Source organism: Pygocentrus nattereri, chromosome 1, assembly GCF_015220715.1.
Source record: "Pygocentrus nattereri isolate fPygNat1 chromosome 1, fPygNat1.pri, whole genome shotgun sequence".
In the NCBI taxonomy this organism is placed as follows: Eukaryota; Metazoa; Chordata; class Actinopteri; order Characiformes; family Serrasalmidae; genus Pygocentrus; species Pygocentrus nattereri.
The window spans coordinates 13198549-13218913 of NC_051211.1; the positions used below are offsets into that span (position 1 = coordinate 13198549).

The window sequence follows — 20365 nt, forward strand, 5'->3', positions numbered from 1 at the left end:
AGGAAATACTTTAAGGTAATGAGTGACTTGGCCCATTTGTTTTCTTTAATATAACATAATGTGCAGAGCCTTAAAGGGCTCATATCAGTGAAAACAGAATTTTCATCACATTTTTAAATTACAAGAATTCAATCTCCTTTGTAAACTCATATATCATTCACTCACCAGGTCACAAAGTCCATCAGGGTCAGTGCTATGGTCAATCAACATCAGAGACATAGACCAAGAGTCTTAAAAATGCCTACAAAAGTGATGAAATTCTAAGGGCAAGATTAAAAACTGTAACTTTCATTAGCCATATTCATTCTTAGCATGTTTTCTGCAGACTTAATACCCTTTACATGTCTTTAAAGAGCTTTAAAGAGGAATTTCACTGATTCTTCAAAATTGCTGCATAATTAAGTGACTAAGATATAAAGTAATTCAGAGTGGTTTGGTGTAATATTGTGTGGTTTTGTAATATTGGTGCTGATAGGAACTAGATGTCTTAAGAGTTTAAAGCCTCTAAAACCTCCCTCTCAGAAAGGTATTACATGAAATGGCTACAAATATGCTGCCTGATGCCAGAGACAGTGCTTTATGATAGTTTTGGGAGAAGATTTGTGTCGTAAATGTAAAAATCTGTACAAATAGTACCAAAAGAAAATGTATTTTTTCAGATTTACCAGTATTTCACTGTTATCAACATCACATATAGTAACTCAGAAGATGTGTGTAGGCTCACTGGCAGTTTTGGATAAATAATAAATTGACTTTTTTAGTTTTAGACATTGTGACCCCTGCTTCTGTCACCACCACTGTAAAGAAATATGTTAAAATAAATAAATACATTTAAAAATGTTTCACTTAATAATATTATATAAGTAAAAATGTCCAGAAATTAGTTAAATAATCTCATAATATTCTCAAAGCAATCTGAAAATTACATATATTAGACATAACAACTAGATTTGAGATGATTTCACTTAAAATACAATTGTTTGCAGTGTAAACAGCTGTGTTACTTGCATCCAGTTAAGCCTCATTACTGTGTTTTGTCATGAGCCACAGAATCACTAACTCCACCCATATGGAAACACGTAGAGAAACTGAAACTGACATGAAAAAGTCAACACATAGGAAGAGAGAGAACAGGCAGGGAAGAAAACCAGAATAAAACTCCTCCTCCATGTTTTATCTGAGTGTCACTGCAACTTTTATCAGCTAAGTGTGTGCGTGTGCATGTCTGTTACTGAGTACAACAGAGAACTATACTGGACTGTGTTACACAAGGTGAGCAGATCTTTCACATTATATCTGCGTCTAGTCCTTATTTTCTTTCTGTGCCGTCAGTATTACAGGTTTTTTTCTTAATTTCTTTGGCAAACAGCGGATGTTCAAGTGCAGTAATGGCAGAAACAAAGCTGCTGTGAGTTTTCAGTTCAGAGCTAGCAGTGCAATAGCTGCAGGGGTGTCTTACACTCTTAAAAAAGATTCTTCAAGGGTTTTTTAGTAAAGACAATGGGCCTCATTCATCAATGTCTTAAGTTTTTTCTTGAATGTATTCTTGAGAAAGGCCCTAATATAAAGTCTACATCAGGTTCATGGTGTGTTTTTAAAGCCCACAACTCTTCTCAACTTGAGTGTGTCTAGATTCTGTTCTTACCTAAGAACAAATCCCAAATAAGTAAACAGGTGAATGTCAGAATCTGTGAAAACTGCGTAAGTCAGTTTTAAGAAGAACTTTTTTTTTAAGAATGGTTGGTGAATGAGGTCCCCTGGGTCTATATAGTACCATGAACACTCAGAGAACTGTTCTTTGCACTGTGAAAACTTTTTTTGTAATTATTCTAAAGAGCCAAAAGGGAGCTGTATTGTTACAAGCTTGACATCATAACAATAGCAGAACCCTTTATAGTGCTATACTGAAGCATAAACAACACATTCTTCATCAATCTGATGACCCATTTCACCATGCAAAGAACCTTTTAAGCATGCAAAGGGTACTTTGAGTCTATATAGATCCATTGTCTTTACTAAAGAACCATTGAAGAACCAGTAAGAGTGTACTAATTATTTCTAAACAAAAATTTGCATTTTTGAATAAAGTTTAAGTGATACTGTTTTGATCCCACAACCGGGGAAATTCCATCTCCGCATTTAACCCATCCATGCAAGTGAAACACCACACACACACTAGGGGGCAGTGAGCACACTTGCCCGGAACAATGGGCAGCCCTATCCACGGCGCCCGGGGAGCAATTGGGGGTTAGGTGTCTTGCTCAAGGACACCTCAGTCATGGACTGTCGGCGCTGGGGATTGAACCGGCAACCTTCTGGTCACAGGGCCAGTTCCCTAACCTCCAGCCCACGAACAATCTCCTGAAATTTGGAGACTCTATTATGATACTACAACTCTAGCACTACAAAACTGTACTTCAGGCTTAGACTTTAAGGAGAATTACACACACACACATTTTCTAAGCCACTTATCCTTCTGGGTCTCTGGGGGAGCTGGAGTCTGTTCCAGCAGTGGGGAATTTCACACCTTTTCTGCATAACTCGATGGTTGAGATGTAAACAAAGACATTCAGAGTAGTTTTATGTTAAAATGGTTCGTTGTAGGGAAACATACGAACTCAGATTGTCTTTACTATGGTGGAGATAGGAACCACAGCAATTTAATCAAACAACAGTGAAGTGAGTTTTATATGGTATGTGGATGATGGCAAATTTGTGGGAAAGTTTTCTTTAGGTACTATTTTGCCTTACAACATCCTTCTTGTACACCTCTGCCATGAATAGACTTTCAGTGATACATTTTAGGCCAAAAGTTTATCTTAAAACTGTCGTAAAACACTATCTCTGGCATCAGGCAGCATATTCAAAATCATTACATGTAATAACTTTTTATGTGAGGGAGCTTTTGAGACATTAAATGTTTCAGCCATTCCTATCATTGTCACTGTGAACAACTGTAACACAGTGAGTCTGTGTCTGTCTGCCCTGCGATGGACTGGTGAGCTGTCCAGGGTATATGCTGCCTTCTGCCTGATAACTGCTGGGATAGGCTCCGTGACCCTGAGGGAGAAGCGGCTTAGAAAATCGATGGATTTTAAATGCAAAATGGATTTTTGCCTTTCTTTACTCTGGCTTTGAAAGTGAAAAACTAAAAAAAAGATGGTTTACCTCACATAACTTCAGAGAAAGTGTATAAGAACCTTTAAATATGAGTATATCTCCACTCATATTTAACAACTTCAGCTCTCAGAGCACTGAAAGGGAATGATAGAAGTGTTTTATTTTGTTTTAAAAAGAGGAAATGACGCATCCTTGATGACAACAAAGGCTTCCTCATTGGTAGGAAGTCCTGCAGTGAAGGTTATATGACTTACTGAATCTGTTTGACTAACTAAATCTCTCAAAATCACACCAGAACCAACATTATTAAACCGGTTTACTGAGACAAATATCACTCAGAGGACTTGTTTGTCTGTTGTTGGTTTTGATTGATACACTTCTTAAAAATTGAGATATTTTTGTTTCTTTTGTTCCAGTTCAATTGAGTCCCTGCAAAGGCGTCACAAACAGAAACAGCTTTTTGCTAATACAGTAAACTTTAGCCGCAACACTCAGCTTTCATGTTCATCAAAGTGTCTTCCTTGCCATGAAGTGCAGGCTTGGCCTAAATAATGATTCGACAGTGTGCTTTTCCAAACTAATGCACTCTTTCAGCCCAGTTAATTCATTCTTTCAGAGCAGTTCAATCTAAAATGGCTCAGTTTTCCTCTACACCAAACATAATTAATCAGCCCAGTGGCGCAAAAAGGGGGTATGCAGCGTATGCGGTATTATTTCTAGTCTGCATTTTCTGTAAGAGCTGTTTGTTCAAGTATGATAATACACATCAAAAAACAGCACAGCACTAATCAGGCGCCCATCCACTCCGTCCCCTACCCTCCTGTCATTTGCTCCCAAACACAGGTGCTTGAGGACGCGCCCCATAGGGCGCTTTATTCACCTCCGTCACCTTTGTCTACCAAAACGAGACTGTAGGGTACGAAAGTAGCGTTGGAACACTGGGTTCTAGCAAAGCTGCCTCACTGCTGCGTTCCCAAATGCACTTATTCAAAAATAAAGGAATCTAATAGAGGTCAAACCTTCCATAGTTTCCCCAAAGATCCCGTACTTCACCGTGAATAGATTCACACCATCAGAAGAGATCGCCTTTTCAGTTTAAGATGTATGTTACTGTGCTAGCTAAGGCTAGCCATATTAATATTACCCAGCCAGCCAGATGAATGATAGCAGTGAGGCAGCAAGCTAACGTTAAAACTAAACTTGGTTCTCCAGCTACGACCTGATTAACCCTGAACTGGTTATTTTCTCGGTTTAACTTCAAAACGAGTGACATTAGTCAAGCCATAGCTCTTTATAGTAGCCTGTTTAGCTAGCTAACCTAGCTAGTCAACATTCTAGCTAATATCCTAACCGTGGCAGCCTGGTCTAAAGCTCAGCTCGCTGGTGTCACTAAATCATCTTAAACTCTTAGTTTCTAGCCACATTCAGACACATTCAGCCTGTAACTGTTTTAGCTGAGTTTTCCTTTACATTTTTATTTATTTTGTCCTTTATTTAATTTTCTGTTTTACCTTTTTATTTATTTTATTCCATACTTTTCGCCTTTTACCTTTTTATTTCATTTATTTCTTCCTTTTATTTATTCTGTCTTCTGTTTTACTGTTTATTTTATTTCCATAATTTACTTTTTTATATAAACTTGGTGTTTTAACCCTCTTTCTTTGTGCTTATATTTTATTATTCTAATTATTGATCTCTATTTTATTGCGTTACAATTTAGCCTGTCCACTTATCAGTTTATTCTGAATTATTTTATTTCTTCTTAATTAAATCCTCATTGCTAGTTTTTTGCTCTTACCATTTAATTTGTATTCTGTTTATAAAGTTCCTTATTTTAGCTTGCCTGCTTAAATATTTGATTTTAATTTTAATTTTTTTCAGTCACTTTAAGTTAAGGGGCGGGGTTTTGGGGGGGGGGTGATAATATGTTTGCATCCACCTCAGAAAGTATGTAGTTGCACCCCTGAATCAGCCAAAACATGTTTGCTGTCCAAAGTTTGATTCTTTCGTCCTCTTTGTGGGTGACCTAGGCTTCTATTGTATAGTGGAAGCCCTCAGGGACTTCAGAGAAGGTCTAATCATTTTCAACTTTTGTTCAAAATGATGATCATGTTTCTATTTAAACTCTGAATCTTGCTGTGCTACTCTTATTTCATTGTTTTGGAAACAAAAGGGTTAAATTCATAAAACATCCAATGGAAAATTATCCAGTCGGAATTTTCTTGCTCCATGGTACCCAGGAAGATGCAGCCAAGTGAGGTCTCTCATTGGGTAGGGCTTCAGGAGCTGGACTGAAGGGCTGAAGGCCTAAAGCTGTCAGACGAATCACTAAAATAATCAGGAAGAGAAAGAGGAACTGACCAATCACATTCGGATTTGCAATGTGTGGGGCCAATTATGTAAGTCAAAAATGTTACTGTGAGCTTTCTGGAAGTCCTAGACATGCCACTGACTGCAGGTACGAATGGTACCCTAACCAGTGGGAGTGGCCACAGCTGAAGATAAACATATGTTAATATGTCTGTCAGAAGTTTCAAATAAAACCTGGAATGTCCTTTACAAATTTCAAGCCTGTGTTTAATCTAGAACAGGCTTGCTGTTAGCTTAGTGCTAACATACTACTTGAATTCCATAGGAGCCTTAGCAGAAATTAACATTATCATAGATATATTTTTTGTTTGTTTTTGGCAGAGTTTTGATGTTTATGGCCCGATTTAAAGGTGTACCTCAGAGGCATCAAGTGATTCGTTTTTTAGTGTCAGAAAAAACATCAAATGTGTGTTTTACAGAAAATGACACAAAAACCTCAAACACTAAGTACAATATCAATCTGTCAGTATTTAATTTGTCCACTCTATTTTTATGCTCCTACTGCCATCCTTCCAATCTTAAAACCAAACAGTTCCAGTTGTGACCTCCCAAAAACAAAAACAGCTCCCAAATGAGTCACTGACAGCCCGTAACAAAGTTCACATTTGTGGTCTTGTGTACATGTATGCATGTTCATGTGCTTTCCAGTATGAGTTCAAGTAATTTATTAAAAATCTGGGCTCCACACAAGACCTAGTAGACCATTACAACAGTCCCCATCAGATAAACAGTAACGCTTTCATCTCTGGGAGAGAAAAGAAAATCAAACTCCACAGATCTGAAAAATCCACAGCAGTTTCTGTTCATACTTCCACTGTGAGAAGACAACTCAACACTATGAATCTGAAAGGATGTGTAGAAGAAGGCAATTTGTCCTAGAACACCAAAACTGCATATGAGACATGGAGTAAGGCTTGAAAACGGATGACTCTGATGATAGGAACCAGATGCCTAAAGAGTTTAGCCCTTCTAAAAGTTACATTACAGAAAGTTTTTACATTAAATGGTTTTGAATGCACTGCCTGATGCTTGAGACACTGTTTTGATTACATGTTTTTGTCTAAAACATATTTTTTTAATTCATCCATGGCGGAGGGGTACATGCAGGCTGTAATAATCCCCAAAGAACTTATTTCTCTAGATTATGTTTTGAATCATCAACATTACATATAAACTCAAAAGACAAATATAGGCCCACTGGCTATGTTTGTATTGTAGATATTCTGACCCCCGGTTCCCATCACCACCACTGTAATGAAATCAGTCAGTATAGGTTTCTCTGTAATTAACCATTTCACATCAAAACACTTTGATTGACTTTGTTTACATCTTAGTGTGTACATTTTGAAGAAATTTTGAGAAGTTATTGGAATTCCACTTTAATAGTGAATACTTAACGGTTTGACTAAAAGTGAATGAAAGGGTGTTTCTGACCTTTGCACAGTACTGTATATCAATTACCTCATAATACCAGTCAGTTACGAATATAATGTTAATATTCATGTTAAAATGTAACACACCTACATGATGACTGCTGATGTAATATTTACTTTTCAGGAAAGTGCTAAAGATGGTTGAAGACTAAGACAAAGAAGGAGAGATGTTGACTGATTCTGATTGGCTGAGTGAAGAGTAACAAATGAAGATGAGAAGTCAAGATAGAGTGAGGAAGATGTTGGCTAGGGGCCTCAAGAAGAATGGTCAACTTCAACTGATCCCAGTCCGCACTTCTTATCAGAAGATGTCCCCCAACAGGCCTGCAAGCAGTAAGTCAACACTGACCAGGAATTCAGCGCTTCACAGTTTAAAGTCCAGCAGTATAAACAGTCAAAAATCCACACAATTTTCAGTTTATTCCAAATGTAGCTTAGCCAAAACATGCTTGATGTCTGATGCTTGAAGTTTGAAGTTTGATTGATTGATAGTTTTATGCTGGAGCTACACAGCTAATGTAGCTAACTTATACCCCATCACTTAACATTGTTAGAGCTGCAAACCATGACAAGTTGTTTCAATAAAACTTTGCAACTAATTTCAAACAGACTGGCTTATGCAGTTTCTGACTCTGTATGACACACTGTCTATAAAATGGACAAAAGTGATGTAGTTCAGTAACACTTTATTCGGAATGGTCCTCTGTAGATGATCTGATAAACTACATAAAGTAGATGTATTGTTAACCCTAACCTTATCCAATTTTACTCAAAACCTAACCCTAACCTTAACTCAAAACCTAATTCTAACCCTAACCTCAACTCAAAACCTAATCCTAACCCTAACCTTAACCTCACCTCAAAACCTAATTCTAACCCTAACCTTAACTCAAAACCTAATCCTAACCCTAACCTCAACTCAAAACCTAATCCTAACCCTAACCTTAACTCAAAACCTAATCCTAACCCTAACCTTAACCTCACCTCAAAACCTAATTCTAACCCTAACCTTAACTCAAAACCTAATCCTAACCCTAACCTCAACTCAAAACCTAATCCTAACCCTAACCTTAACTCAAAACCTAATCCTAACCCTAACCTTAACTCAAAACCTAATCCTAACCCTAACCTTAACTCAAAACCTAATTCTAACCCTAACCTTAACTCAAAACCTAATCCTAACCCTAACCTCAACTCAAAACCTAATCCTAACCCTAACCTTAACTCAAAACCTAATCCTAACACTAACTTTAACCTCAGCTCAAAATCTAATCCCAACCCTCATGTTTTTGACATGTTACTGAGAATCTGTTACGTGTTTGCTAATAAAGTGTCACCTGTATTTTTTTAGATAACAGAATATCTTCCATACAAGCAAGTGTGTTTGAGATCATTTATAAAACATGCTTTGAGCATTATGTGATTATTAATGTAAGCAGTTTGCAAGAAGCTAATTAGTGACTCTAAAAGTCCATTACAAAACTAAAAAGGCTAACATCAGACAGAAAACATGTACTGGCTGTTTGACTATATTTGAGGTAAACTGTGTAAAAGTAACTTTTTTGGCCAAACTACAATGCTGTGCCAAAGCCAGACACCACCCTTGACTTATTAACAGAAAAACTTACACAGAAGCCAAAATATAATATCAGTTTTTAGGATTCTGTGTATACACCTATTACTTTTATGGACACCTATGGATTTTTTCAATGGAGTAAGAGTGGAGCTTGATTCTCTCCTCTCTCTCAGAGATGAAACCTTTAAGACCTTTGAGGTCAGTTTTGGTGGCCTTACACTGTTTTTTCCTTTTATTTTTCTTTGACCTTCCCCTTGTTTATGCAAGTGGATTAACTTATGTCTATTTTCTTCAGAAACATCTCCTGCAAAATTGACTTAATGGCTGTTTTGACTATCATTTAAATAAGTGAAGGTTGGTCTCTGGCCTTTGCACAGTACTGTGTCACTTTAAGGCCCAAAACCACAGGATTAGTCATTTTCAAACTGAACAAATCTTAAAATGAACGCGGGACGTTTCCTTCCATTTTCAGCTGAGATTTCCTCACCAAAGGAAAAATGAAAAAACACAAATCCTAGAGGTCCATAGCAGTTGAAATTAGGTTCATCTACACTTTTATTTTCTCTTGACATAAACCTGGAACTATGCACATTCATTTCAGGCCCCTCTTTGAGCAAGTTACTGGGGGAAAAAATCAGGAACAATCTGCTTCTTACAGTCAGGTGTGGAGATAAAAAAGGCAAGCTGCATAAGGAGAGGTTCAACAACAGTAAGTTCTATCATGTTTGATTATATTAATCGCTGGGTTTGGAAAGTTTAAGCTGAAAAAATGAGAGGCTATTCAAAAACCAACATGCTTTGGCTGTGAAGCCACACCCCCCCAGCAAAATATGTCTCCTTTTCTGCAGGCTTGCAGAACGGTTGCAGTTTGTAGAAAGTGGAAACAAGTGAACAACACTAACACATTTAAGTGCAACCCTGTTTGCTTTAAAGTTGGGACAATATGTAAAATGTGAATAAAAACAGAATACAATGATGTGTGTAATAGTACAGGTGAAAATAATACAAAGACAAAATATCAAATGTTAAAACTGAAAAAAATGATTGCTTCTGAAAAATATTTGCTCATTTTGAACTTGATGCTAGCAACACATTTCAAAAAGTTGGGACAAGGACAACAAAAGACTGGTAAGGTTGTGCAATGTTAAAATAACACTTGGTGGTCAATTGGCAACAGGTCAGTAACATGTTTTGGTATGAACAGAGCATCCCAGAGAGGCTGAGTGTTTCAGAAGTAAAGAAGAAAAGATGGGGAAGGGTTCACCACTCTGTAAAAGTCTGTGCAGGCAAATAGTGCAACAATTCAAGAATAATGTTTTTCAACATAAGGTAGCAAAGAACCTAATTTCATAATTTCCGGTACATAATATCATTTAAAGTTTAAGAGAATCCAGAGAAATCTTTGTATGCAGGGGACAAGGCCAAAAACCAATACTGTCTGGCTGTGGTCTTCGGGCACTGCATTGTAAACAGACACGATTCTGCAGTGGAAATCACTCGATAAGCTCAGAGACACTTCTGAAAACCAACTGTGAACACAGATCTTCACTGCATCCATAAATGCAATTTAAAACTCTAAAACGCAAAGAAAAAAAGTAGATAAACAGGACCTAGAAATGCTGCCACCTTCTCTGGGCCCAAGCTTATTTAAGATGGATTGAGGCGAAGTGAAAAAATGTCATATGGTCTGGCGAATAAAAATTTGAAACCTACCAGTGACTGAGAGAAATATACCAGTGACAGAGATAAATATGCCAATACCTAAGTAAAATGTGCCAGTGACTGCGTTAAGCATGTCAGTGGCTGAGTGGAATATGATAAATCAAAGATCATATGAAACCTCTCTACTAATTGTAAACAGTTTGTAAGCTTCAAGTGAGTACTTAAATACATGAACTAGGAAAAACACTTGGAATGAAGGAAGATGTAACATACTGCCAATAAAGCAAATTTTATAATCATATCATTATTTGGCATCCTTCTGGAGTTGGTTCAGATACACTTCCTTTCCATTTGGTTCACTTTTGAGCATGAAAAGCCTACTTAAAATCAATAAAAACAACGTGTGTGAGTATTTGTAGCATATAAACAAACCCTATCAATATGGTAAAACCCATAATACAATGTATCATGAGGCCAATTCCTAAGCCCTAATTTGTATTAATGTACCATATTAAAAGCCATTGTATGGCCCATGGAATAATTTTTGACTGTTATTTTGTTTATTTTTATGTTTTAATTCCAACCACATTGATGGATTTAGGGGGAAACTGTGAAGTAGTGATTGTCAGTATGACCAAAGAAACACAATAGAGACGAATCCAAGATAGTGATGTTAACATGGTTTTAACCTAGGCCACGTTCATCCCACAAGTAGTGACGGCCCAGAAGCAGGCCAGGTACAGTTAAACAGATCAAGCGTTTAAACGTGGTTTAGTGATTCCTTAGTTTTCGTAGTAGTGGCTTAAATGTAGCTGCACTATCATAGCTGTAATAATAATAATAATAGTAATAATAAGAAGAAGAATGAGTGATTGTTTATGTCATTGTTGTTGTTTTGTTTATGATGCTGTTTACATATACAACCTATTATATTAATGCTGCACTCTGGGATATTACAATTTTAAAGTAACTACAATATAATTATCCCCCTATTCTACAGGTAAGCAATGCATCCTCTCTCAAAGTAGGTGGTTCACCCCTCCACAATTTGAGAAGTTTGCGGGAATGGAGAAACACAAGAAGTGGAAAAGTAGCATTTATTATGAACACCTTCCTTTACAAACCCTTATACAGGTAAACAGCCATGACATGTGAGACCTCATGTTAATATCTATACCTTCGCATCACTGAAAAACTGCACATTCAGTCAGTAAAATGTAGGACAGGTACAGAATCTATAAATCTCTGAAAACATGTATGTAATGCACACAATCTCTCAATTCTCTGGCAAAACCCAGGGACCTTTCATGTGTTTACTTTACGGTCAAAATAGTCAATAACTACAATTATGTTTCAGCATCAGGAAGAAAGTGGAAAACATCATTTAAGAGAAAATCACAGAAGCCTCAACAGCTAAATATAATCAGACACTGGTGTATTTAGTGTGTCCATCTTTTGTTTTATTACAGCTTCCATTCTTTTCAGGAGATTCGTACGGAGCCCCGCTGGTGACATCCTATAGAAATAAAAATAATGCGTGGCCATGCCTTATTAACGAGTGGGAACGAGATCCTAATGTGTGGCCACGACTTACTAAAGCGTGGGAATGAGATGGTTACATCGTGGCCATGACGCTTTACTGAGTTGTGACCACGACTTAATCATTTCATTCCCATGCCTTACTAAGTTGTGGCCATGCATTATTTTTTATTTTTACAGGACGTCACCACCGTATATTCCCTTTCATTTTTTCCTTTTTTCAAAGAAATCAGTAGGGATATTTTTCACACCCCAGTTTTAGAAGTTGGTTGTATTTTCCGCTTCTCACAACCCAAACAGTCCCAAACACTTGATCAGCAGAGGTGTGGACAAATTTGATGACTTTAGATTTGACTGGAGAAAATCGAGATTCTGCCACTTGACTTTGACTTTAACACCAGTGACTCGGACTTTGAGGAAAGAACACCGAAAACTCAAAGAGCCTTTGCATGAATAAAGGGTTGCTTGCATCATGAAAGGGTTCTTCAGACTGATGGAGAAAGTTCTGTAGATTGTTCTACATAGAGCCATCTACAGCACACTTTTAGGAACCCTTTTACAATGCAACTAACTTGGGACTGTTGACTTGACTACCTTGACTTGTCACGATTTGAGACTTAGGCCCAATCTCACTTCTTTTCACCCCTACCCCTTGTTTTCCAATATCACCCTAACCCATTGGAACTGAGTTACAAGAGGTGGTGGTTGAAATCTTGCCCTACGAAATAATAAAATAAAAACACATTGCTACATTACCAGCTGCTAGCGGTGCTCTGCAGGCGGCCCAGACAATTATTTATTTTCACCCACTCCTAATTCTTTGGTGAAACGAAGCTTAAGTCAGCTATTCCCCAGCGTCTTGTTCAAATTTTCCCGTTCCACCTTAAATGGAGCAGCAGTGACATTCTGGCGCGTCAGGCATGAACACTGCAAGACTACTTAAGGCCGAACGGGAAAATTAGCTAGCTAGCGAGACATTAGCATGCTATTAGCGATTTTTTATGCTTGTTATGAAGAAAACGACCATAATATATTGAAACTACATCAAATTAAGATAATACAATGGTTATAGCATATTTTTAATGGAGAAAATACTTACATTTGTGGGTTTCTTTGTTCGCTCGCGCAGCCATCTTGCCGGTTTTTCTTTTTTTTTTCTCATGACTCTCCGTTTGGAGTGAGCCTCTGAAAAATCTCCGTTTGGAGGGCCATGTAGCCCTAACACTTCTCCCTACCCCTCTATCTCAACAACAATTGGTACACCCTAACCCAAGAGGTCGAGGCAAGCGGTGAAATGGGATTGGGCCATTCGCAGCTTGTTGCGCCTCTGCTGATCAGTAATGGTGAGCTCTAGACTCTGAGGTGGTCCAAAAGGTTCAGTCTTAGAACGTAGTTGCATTTCTGCTTCTCACGATCTGAGTAATCCCAAATACATGCAGTGATGTTGAGGTCTGTCTGGGTTGGTCAGTCCATTGTTATGAGGACACCAGCAGCTTCTCTCTTTGATTTGCAGATTTTCTTATTGCTTGCCTGTTTTTCTCAATAATGTCTTCTTGACAGCTACACATCCTTTCAGACCCATGGGGTTGTGTTGTCTTTTCACTGTGGAAGGATGGACAAAAAGTACTGCTTATCTGATTTTTGGTGGTCTACCAGGTCTTGCACAGATATTAGGAGTTCAATTTTATCAGTATATTTGATTAATTTTTTAAACTCCAGTTTAAAAAATCACCTTATTCATTTGTCCTAATGCAATTATGGATTACCTAAGTGCATCAGGTTGTTTTGGGAGCAGGGAATACTTTAAAATGTTGTGACTTCATGCTAGATCTCTCACTGTTTTCCTCTTTCACTTCTGCTGTGTAGGAGGGCTTTCTTTCATCGCCATCATTTAAACTGAGGAGGATACAGGATGCACAGGTACTGCAGTCTCTAAATCTATAAAGTAAAAAGACTGACCTTAAAGGTTACTATAATGACAGTAAAGAATTATAATGGACTATCAGTGACTGGAACAACTAATTGTCTTTACAGTGTTACATCTATAAAATGTACATAATGATGTTAAAGGTCAATGGAATGACTGTAACAATTATAATGGTCACATAATGACTCTAAAGGTCAATATAATGACAATAAAGAATAATGATGGAGTAACAGTGACTGGACTGACTGTAAAGGTTACCTTAATGCCAGTAAAGATTAACGATGCACTGGAATGGAATGGTGACTGTAATGACTGTAACAATTATAATGGTCACATAATAACTGTAAAGGTCACTGAAATGACTGCGCTGATTATAATGGTCACATAATGACTGTAAAGGTCACTGGAATGACTGCGATGATTATAATGGTCACATAATGACTGTAAAGGTCACTGGAGTAACTGTAAAGATTGTGGTCATGTAATGACTGTAAAGATTACTGGAATGACTGTAACAATTATAATGGTCACATAATGACTGTAAAGATCAGTGGAATGACTAACGATTACAATGGGTACATAATGTCTGTAAAGGTCACTGGTATTACTGGATAGATTGTTAAGGTCACATGATGACTGTGATGGCTAAAAAAGAGGTTGGGCAAATTTTGTGTGATTTAGGCTAGACTTAAAATATAAAAAATAGATATAAAAAATATCACAGTATGGTCACAGCCACTATTAATTTATTTACTTTAAGTCTGGAACAGCTTGTTAACCCTCTATTGTATGATGTTGCCTCAGGGCAACAAACTCATTTTCCTCACTTTACAATAGCATAATACATATTTAAAGGGAATGATAGGGTTAACAATAAAGGGAAGAGTTTGAGTAAGTCAATAAAAAGCATGTACTTGGTCATTCTGTCTCCTAGTGGACACATTTAAACCTCTTTTTAAATATTCAGTATAATTGTTTTTGTTACGAGGATGTGCAACAGAGAAATGGATTTAGCAAGTCGCAAGCCAGGCCTCACCACTTCAAGAAACAGGGAACATAATTTCTTCCCATTGTCACACAATGTTGCTTCAAGGCAACATACTCCAAAAGGAACCCTGCACACATAATGTCTTTAAAACGTTTTTGAAAAAATAAATCAAGGGCCATGTTTTGCAAGAAAAGTGAATTGACATTTTTTTTATTACTCTCATAATGCGCGCAGAAGAAGGTTAATACCTGTTTTGTCATTTTAGCCACAGTACAGGAAGGCGCTGTTTGCACCCAGCAGACGTACCAGACATGTTACAGGTTAGTGTCTTTATTATTTACTTTGAATTAAGTCAATACAGCTAATTTTACATGATCCTTTATTAGGGATGCATTGATACTAATACTGGTATCAGCTATCAGCCCAATTATGTGCTCTTTATTCATACTCATATAAAAGGGCCCAAACTAACATCCAATACCACCTGACACCATGAGACATAAGCCTAGTCTACACTGCCATGTTAATCAATACACAACTCAAGCTGGCAGCGAACAAGGGTCTGCTCATACAGTGAAGTGGTACTGCCTCTGTGACAGTCGGATGCAAGTTGCTGTTCAAATTCAACCTTCCGCCTTGGCAGATTCCCATCAGCCAGGTATACAGTGTGAAATTTTAGCACATTTCTAACACAAACACAATCACAACCTCTTACCCAATTTGCTAAGTCTGTAAATGCCTGTATATGACTTTACTCTGTTTACTCCTACCCGTGTACATTACTGCCTGCTTTTAGTTTCATTTTTTTAGTTTAATTAATTAACGAAGTTGCTGAGCATTTGCTAAGATTCCAAGATGTAAAATAAAAAACAAAACATGAGAAATGAATAATGTGAGAATTTTTTTTTATTTCTGTAGGATTACAAATTATCTGATAACCCTGATATGATTCTGATATTATTGTGCATTTTAATAGATAAATATTAAAATATTGAGATTTGCTGTTGTGGCATTTTAGTATCATTTTATGTCAGAATCATAAAAATATGCATGTTTGAGTCATGAGACTTAATGCTGTGTATATAAACGTGGGTTTTGTTTAGCTGAAATGACTTTCTTGTATAATCAGTGTCTTCTTTTCCCTGCCTCCTTTTAGAGTCCAGCTCAGACTACAGCAGTAGTGATGATGACAGGGATGAGGAAGAGTACGCTGATATGACACAGTTCCAAGGTGAAACTTTTCCTGTTACGTGTTCTGCAGGGAGAGGAATTCTACATAAAAGTCGCTTTGCTACAGGTGTGTGTAAGCTTGTGTCTACAATTAAACCCTTACTTTTAATATCAATGCACATCAACATAAACTCAGTATAAGCTAGAACTTTAAGAGTTGAGTTACTGTTTTGTAATTATGATCTAGAGCAGAGTCTACTGTTTGTGCTGTGTTAATGCTTACTGTATAGTGCACTGTGTAGCCCAGTGACACTACACAATGCTGAAATGCTTTTCCTTCTGCAACACACATTATTATTCTGCTGCTTTGTTAAAAGGGTATTCTGCCCTAAAACTAGCTTTCAATATGTTATTATTCATGTTATGCACAGAGTTGTATCCCACAGTCTTGCTGGTTTGAGTTCACAGTTTTATATTGCTTTCATGTTTTCGTTCTAGCATGCTTAATGTAATACATTATACAATCATAGGGAATCCCAGGAGTGTTAACAAATCCTGACTGCTAGCTTACAACAGAGCTATAAGCTAAGAAATACAACCAAGGTAGCATAAGTAGAAATCTTAACTGTCTTTGAACAAAATCATGAAGAAAATACAGATTTTGTCATTATTCAGTGTAGAATTTTACCCTTTCCGCCAGAGAAAAGGAGCCATACCCAGGTAGCTATCCACCTCGCGTAGCTTTTAGCTTGTTGTCCTCATCTGAAAAGTCTTTTCACTTGTATGTGTGGATTTTTACATCTTTAGTAGAATACTTTTGAGCATTAATATTTGTAGTAGTATACTTTTGAGTATTAATGTTTGTAGTAGCATACTTTTAACTATTAATATCAGAAGGCATTAACTCGCGCTTAGCATTAAAGAGTTATGACATTCATATGGCAGGGTAGGCTACAACAGGCAGTTTGTGACAAACATACAGAGATGTACGCAACAGGAAACTGGCCAAGGCCATAAGCTGAAGTAGGTCTGCGCTTAACCGTTAAAACGTGAGGTTTTCGTTAGAACATGAGGTTTTCACATCCATATATGGTAAACCATATGTCCATTGCACCCACTAAACAGGAACATGTACACATTTAGGTTTAGCTTATACGCACACACATATTCAGCTTCAGGGTATAAAAGGAGTCAGAACACATTGGGAGGTCAGAGCTTACCTGGGAGATACATGATGCATGTTCTCTGTTTGTAACCTCTCCAGAATTCTGTAATAAAACTTTGTTTGTTTCACTTCAGTCTGATATACTTGTCTCATTTTTTTTGCATCAACGAACACGCAGGACGGGTTTCGTCCACATATGAGTGATTCGTTCTCACCATTGTAATGATGCTACCTTGCTAATTGTAGCTTTTAGCTTGTTGTTCCCATCTGAAAAGTCATTTCTGTTGTTTGAGTAATCCCTTAACCCAACAATCCACCACAAAGCAGTAGTTATTCAAAAGTTCCTGCACCGTGAAGATACATCAGACACTGGGTCTTCCTACTTTTTGAGCTGTAAAATCTCTTTCTAGAGGCTACTGTAGCACCACTGTATGATGTGAGTGAGCATGTTTATAGCAGATGTATTGATGGTGTCTCTTTAATTAGCTCTTGAGTTCAGTCCTTGCACTTTAGCAGTGACAGTAGTAAACATCAAACTATGTATTGCCGTTGACCTTCAAGAATGTTTTGGTGTAATTCAAATGTCTGTGTCTCAGTGAGGTGTGGTAAATGCATCAGAACAGAGGATTCCTGGCTGACCCCCCAGCAGTTCCTGAATCTGAACAGGAGCGGTGGAAACTGGAGACGAGACATCACCAGCCATGGAGAGCCTCTGGGAACTCTGATAATGGTAAAGAGCAGCATCTTGGTTCTGTGATTGGACCAGGGCTGCAGATTACAATTATACATGTATTTTTAGACTGATTGAGCTATTATGCATTTATTATGCCCTCTCATACACCATTCATCAAAGATCTGTCTGTTCTACAAGAAATTCCTTCTGCTATGGTGCAATAAAACAACAGAAGCCATATCGCCTCCTATAATTCATGTTGGCTATTACAAATCAGAATAACCTTTTATGTCATGAGGATATTATAGAGCATTAAAGAGCGTAAATAATACAGCTTTAAAAAATTTCGTTTTAATTAACTTTTGTTTTTTCAATAATCAACACTGTCAGCTATTAGGTACAGCCCTAGATGGTACCAGATGTTAAAGGAGTTGTTTGGCAAAAAATCTAATTTAAACAATTTTTGACTTATTCCAGATGTATATGTTGCAATGAAAGTCGTATGGATTTCTTTAAAGTTCTGAAAAAAGTACTGTAGTAACTTTTACAGATTTGGTTTATTTTAGATAGTGGAGTCAGATAATCTAAATTAAATAATATAATTAATCTTAAAATGTTTTCAAAAAGTACGTTCAAGTGAGCTCAAAAAGGGAATACCAAGGCAATTTGAGGTGCAAAAGCTTTCTTTTCTACTTCATCTGTCTAGTGTTTCAGCTATTTAGAAAAGAGTTAGAAAGAGTGTGCATCACAGCAAGAAGGGACTGGGTTTGATTTTCTGGTCAGGCAGCCTGTGTGGAGTTTGCATATTCTCACTGTGTCTGTGTGAGTTTCCTCCAGGTGATGTAGTTTCCTCCCACAGTCCAAAGACATGCAGTCAGGCGAACTGGAGATACTAAATTGCCCCTAAGTGTGAATGTATATGTCTGTGTGTTTGCCCTGTGATAGACTGGTGACCTGTCCAGGTATTTTGCCTTTCATCCAATGAGCACTTGGATAGGCTCCAGCATCCTCCACAACCCTGGAGAAAAAGCAGCTTTGAAGATGTGTGTACTGTGTGTGTGTGTGTGTGTATGTGTGTGTGTGTGTGTGTGTGTGTGTGTGTGTGTGTGTGTGTGAGAGAGAGAGAGAGAGAGAGAGAGAGAGTAAAAATTCCTTGGTTTATGTCTGTGTATGTCTTATTTTGTTGTTTCCTTCTTTCTAGAGGAGGGTGTTAGTACCTCATACAGTCAACTGTGTGTGTTCCAGCTGCAGTGGAGAAAATCAGGTACGTCCAATTCAGCCTGGTCCCCATGGCTGAGCACACTCTCAGCTTCTAGGTGCCCTGTTCACACACACATACACGCCACTAACCAAAGAGAAATCTGATATCACTTTGGCAGTGTCCTCTCATCAGAGCACCACCTTCAGTCTGCCCCCACAATTACAAACATCATAGAAGCCTTAAAAGGAAATTCTACCTTTTTTTTATTTCTGCATAATTAAACTATTAAGATGTAAACAAGGTCATTTAGAGTGATTTGATATGAAATACTTTGTTCTAGAGCAATGGTGTTTGTTATAACTCATGTTTACTTTTTTGTTTTCTTTTATTACAGTATAATAGAGTAAGACTGTGAGCTTTTTTTCCACATTTAATGAAAACACTGACAGGTTTTTTTGTTTATGTGTGTGTGTGTGTGTGTGCGTGTGTCAGCTGGATCAGGAAAATGATGACCTGTGCTTCAATTGTAACTCTGAGGGTGATGAGGGTGATGACCTTGTGTGTTGTGATGAATGTCCACGAGCTTTTCATCATCATTGCCACAACCCGCCCCTACAGGATGACACACTGGGGTAAGAGAGAGAGAATGTGAGAGAGAATGTGAGAGAGAATGTTGTGCAACCACTGCTGTTTTGCTTTGGCCTTGTTTTCAGGATCGCTATCCTGTTGAAAGGTGAACTCTTTTTCAAGCTTTAGTTTTCTTAGCTGACTAAAGCAGGTTGGCTTTTAGTATCTCCCTATATTTTACACTCTGTAGTTCTACAAGTTTTTTTGTGAGCCAAAATTCTGAATCATGGGTTTATGACCTTCGGATACTCTATAACCTAGCATCAATGCTGAATATGAAGACATCCAATTGGCCATTGTTCTAGCTTGTTGAGAAGACTATCTTCCACAGCTCTGCCTTTTTATGTCAATAGCTCAGGACAGTGTGAGCAGTGTGGAGTGGAAGCAGAGTGATGTGATTTTTGACCGAAGCAAGGAGGGGCTTGAAAAAGTGGAGCACCTCTTGTGCATGCAAAATCGATAATCTCTCTCTAGTCACTTCACCAAAGTTGACAAAACTGTTACAATAGCCTGTGTTTCTATTTGTCTATGTGTGTTTTTATTTGTCCGTATGTGTTTTGTTTTGTGCACAGTGATCGGTGGATCTGTTCCTACTGCACAGCAGCAAGAAATCAGAGCCATGAATGATCAGGAGTCCTATAACACAGCCTGAACTGATGCTCTGTATACCATACATATGCATTCATACAAACCTTTCATACATTTATACAAACTTGCAGCATTTTGGCAGAACTCCACAATGAAACAACAAATCATAGTATACCTGGTTTTAGCACTAATAGTATATTGGAATATTTTTGTAACATATATTGTAGGACATTTTATGTACCTGTAATGTGAATGCATGATTGAAAAGTACTGAAATTTTTTTTAATAAAACAGAATAAGATGTTTTGATTGATGAAAATAGCTGT

The 20365-nt window shown here is 37.5% G+C and overlaps 1 protein-coding gene across 1 annotated transcript; it reads left to right on the top strand.

Annotated features, from left to right (window-relative positions):
- Positions 1-1121: 1121 nt before the first annotated feature.
- LOC108439125 (nuclear body protein SP140-like protein) lies at positions 1122-20360 on the top strand. Its single transcript, XM_017717343.2, has 11 exons — positions 1122-1272; positions 7048-7256; positions 9101-9208; positions 11162-11295; positions 13567-13620; positions 14881-14935; positions 15772-15912; positions 17547-17680; positions 18825-18887; positions 19317-19456; positions 20024-20360. Exons 2-11 carry the CDS (start codon positions 7130-7132, stop codon positions 20076-20078), a joined length of 1011 nt encoding a protein of 336 aa, XP_017572832.1. The 5' UTR covers positions 1122-1272; positions 7048-7129; the 3' UTR covers positions 20079-20360.
- Positions 20361-20365: the final 5 nt, after the last annotated feature.

Coding starts and splice junctions, on each gene's coding strand:
- LOC108439125 (XM_017717343.2), top strand. CDS start 7,130: ATGAAGATGAGAAGTCAAGATAGAGTGAGGAAGATGTTGGCTAGGGGC. Junction 13,621..14,880: donor GGAGGATACAGGATGCACAG/GTACTGCAGTCT, acceptor TTGTCATTTTAG/CCACAGTACAGGAAGGCGCT. Junction 17,681..18,824: donor CTCTGGGAACTCTGATAATG/GTAAAGAGCAGC, acceptor CCTTCTTTCTAG/AGGAGGGTGTTAGTACCTCA.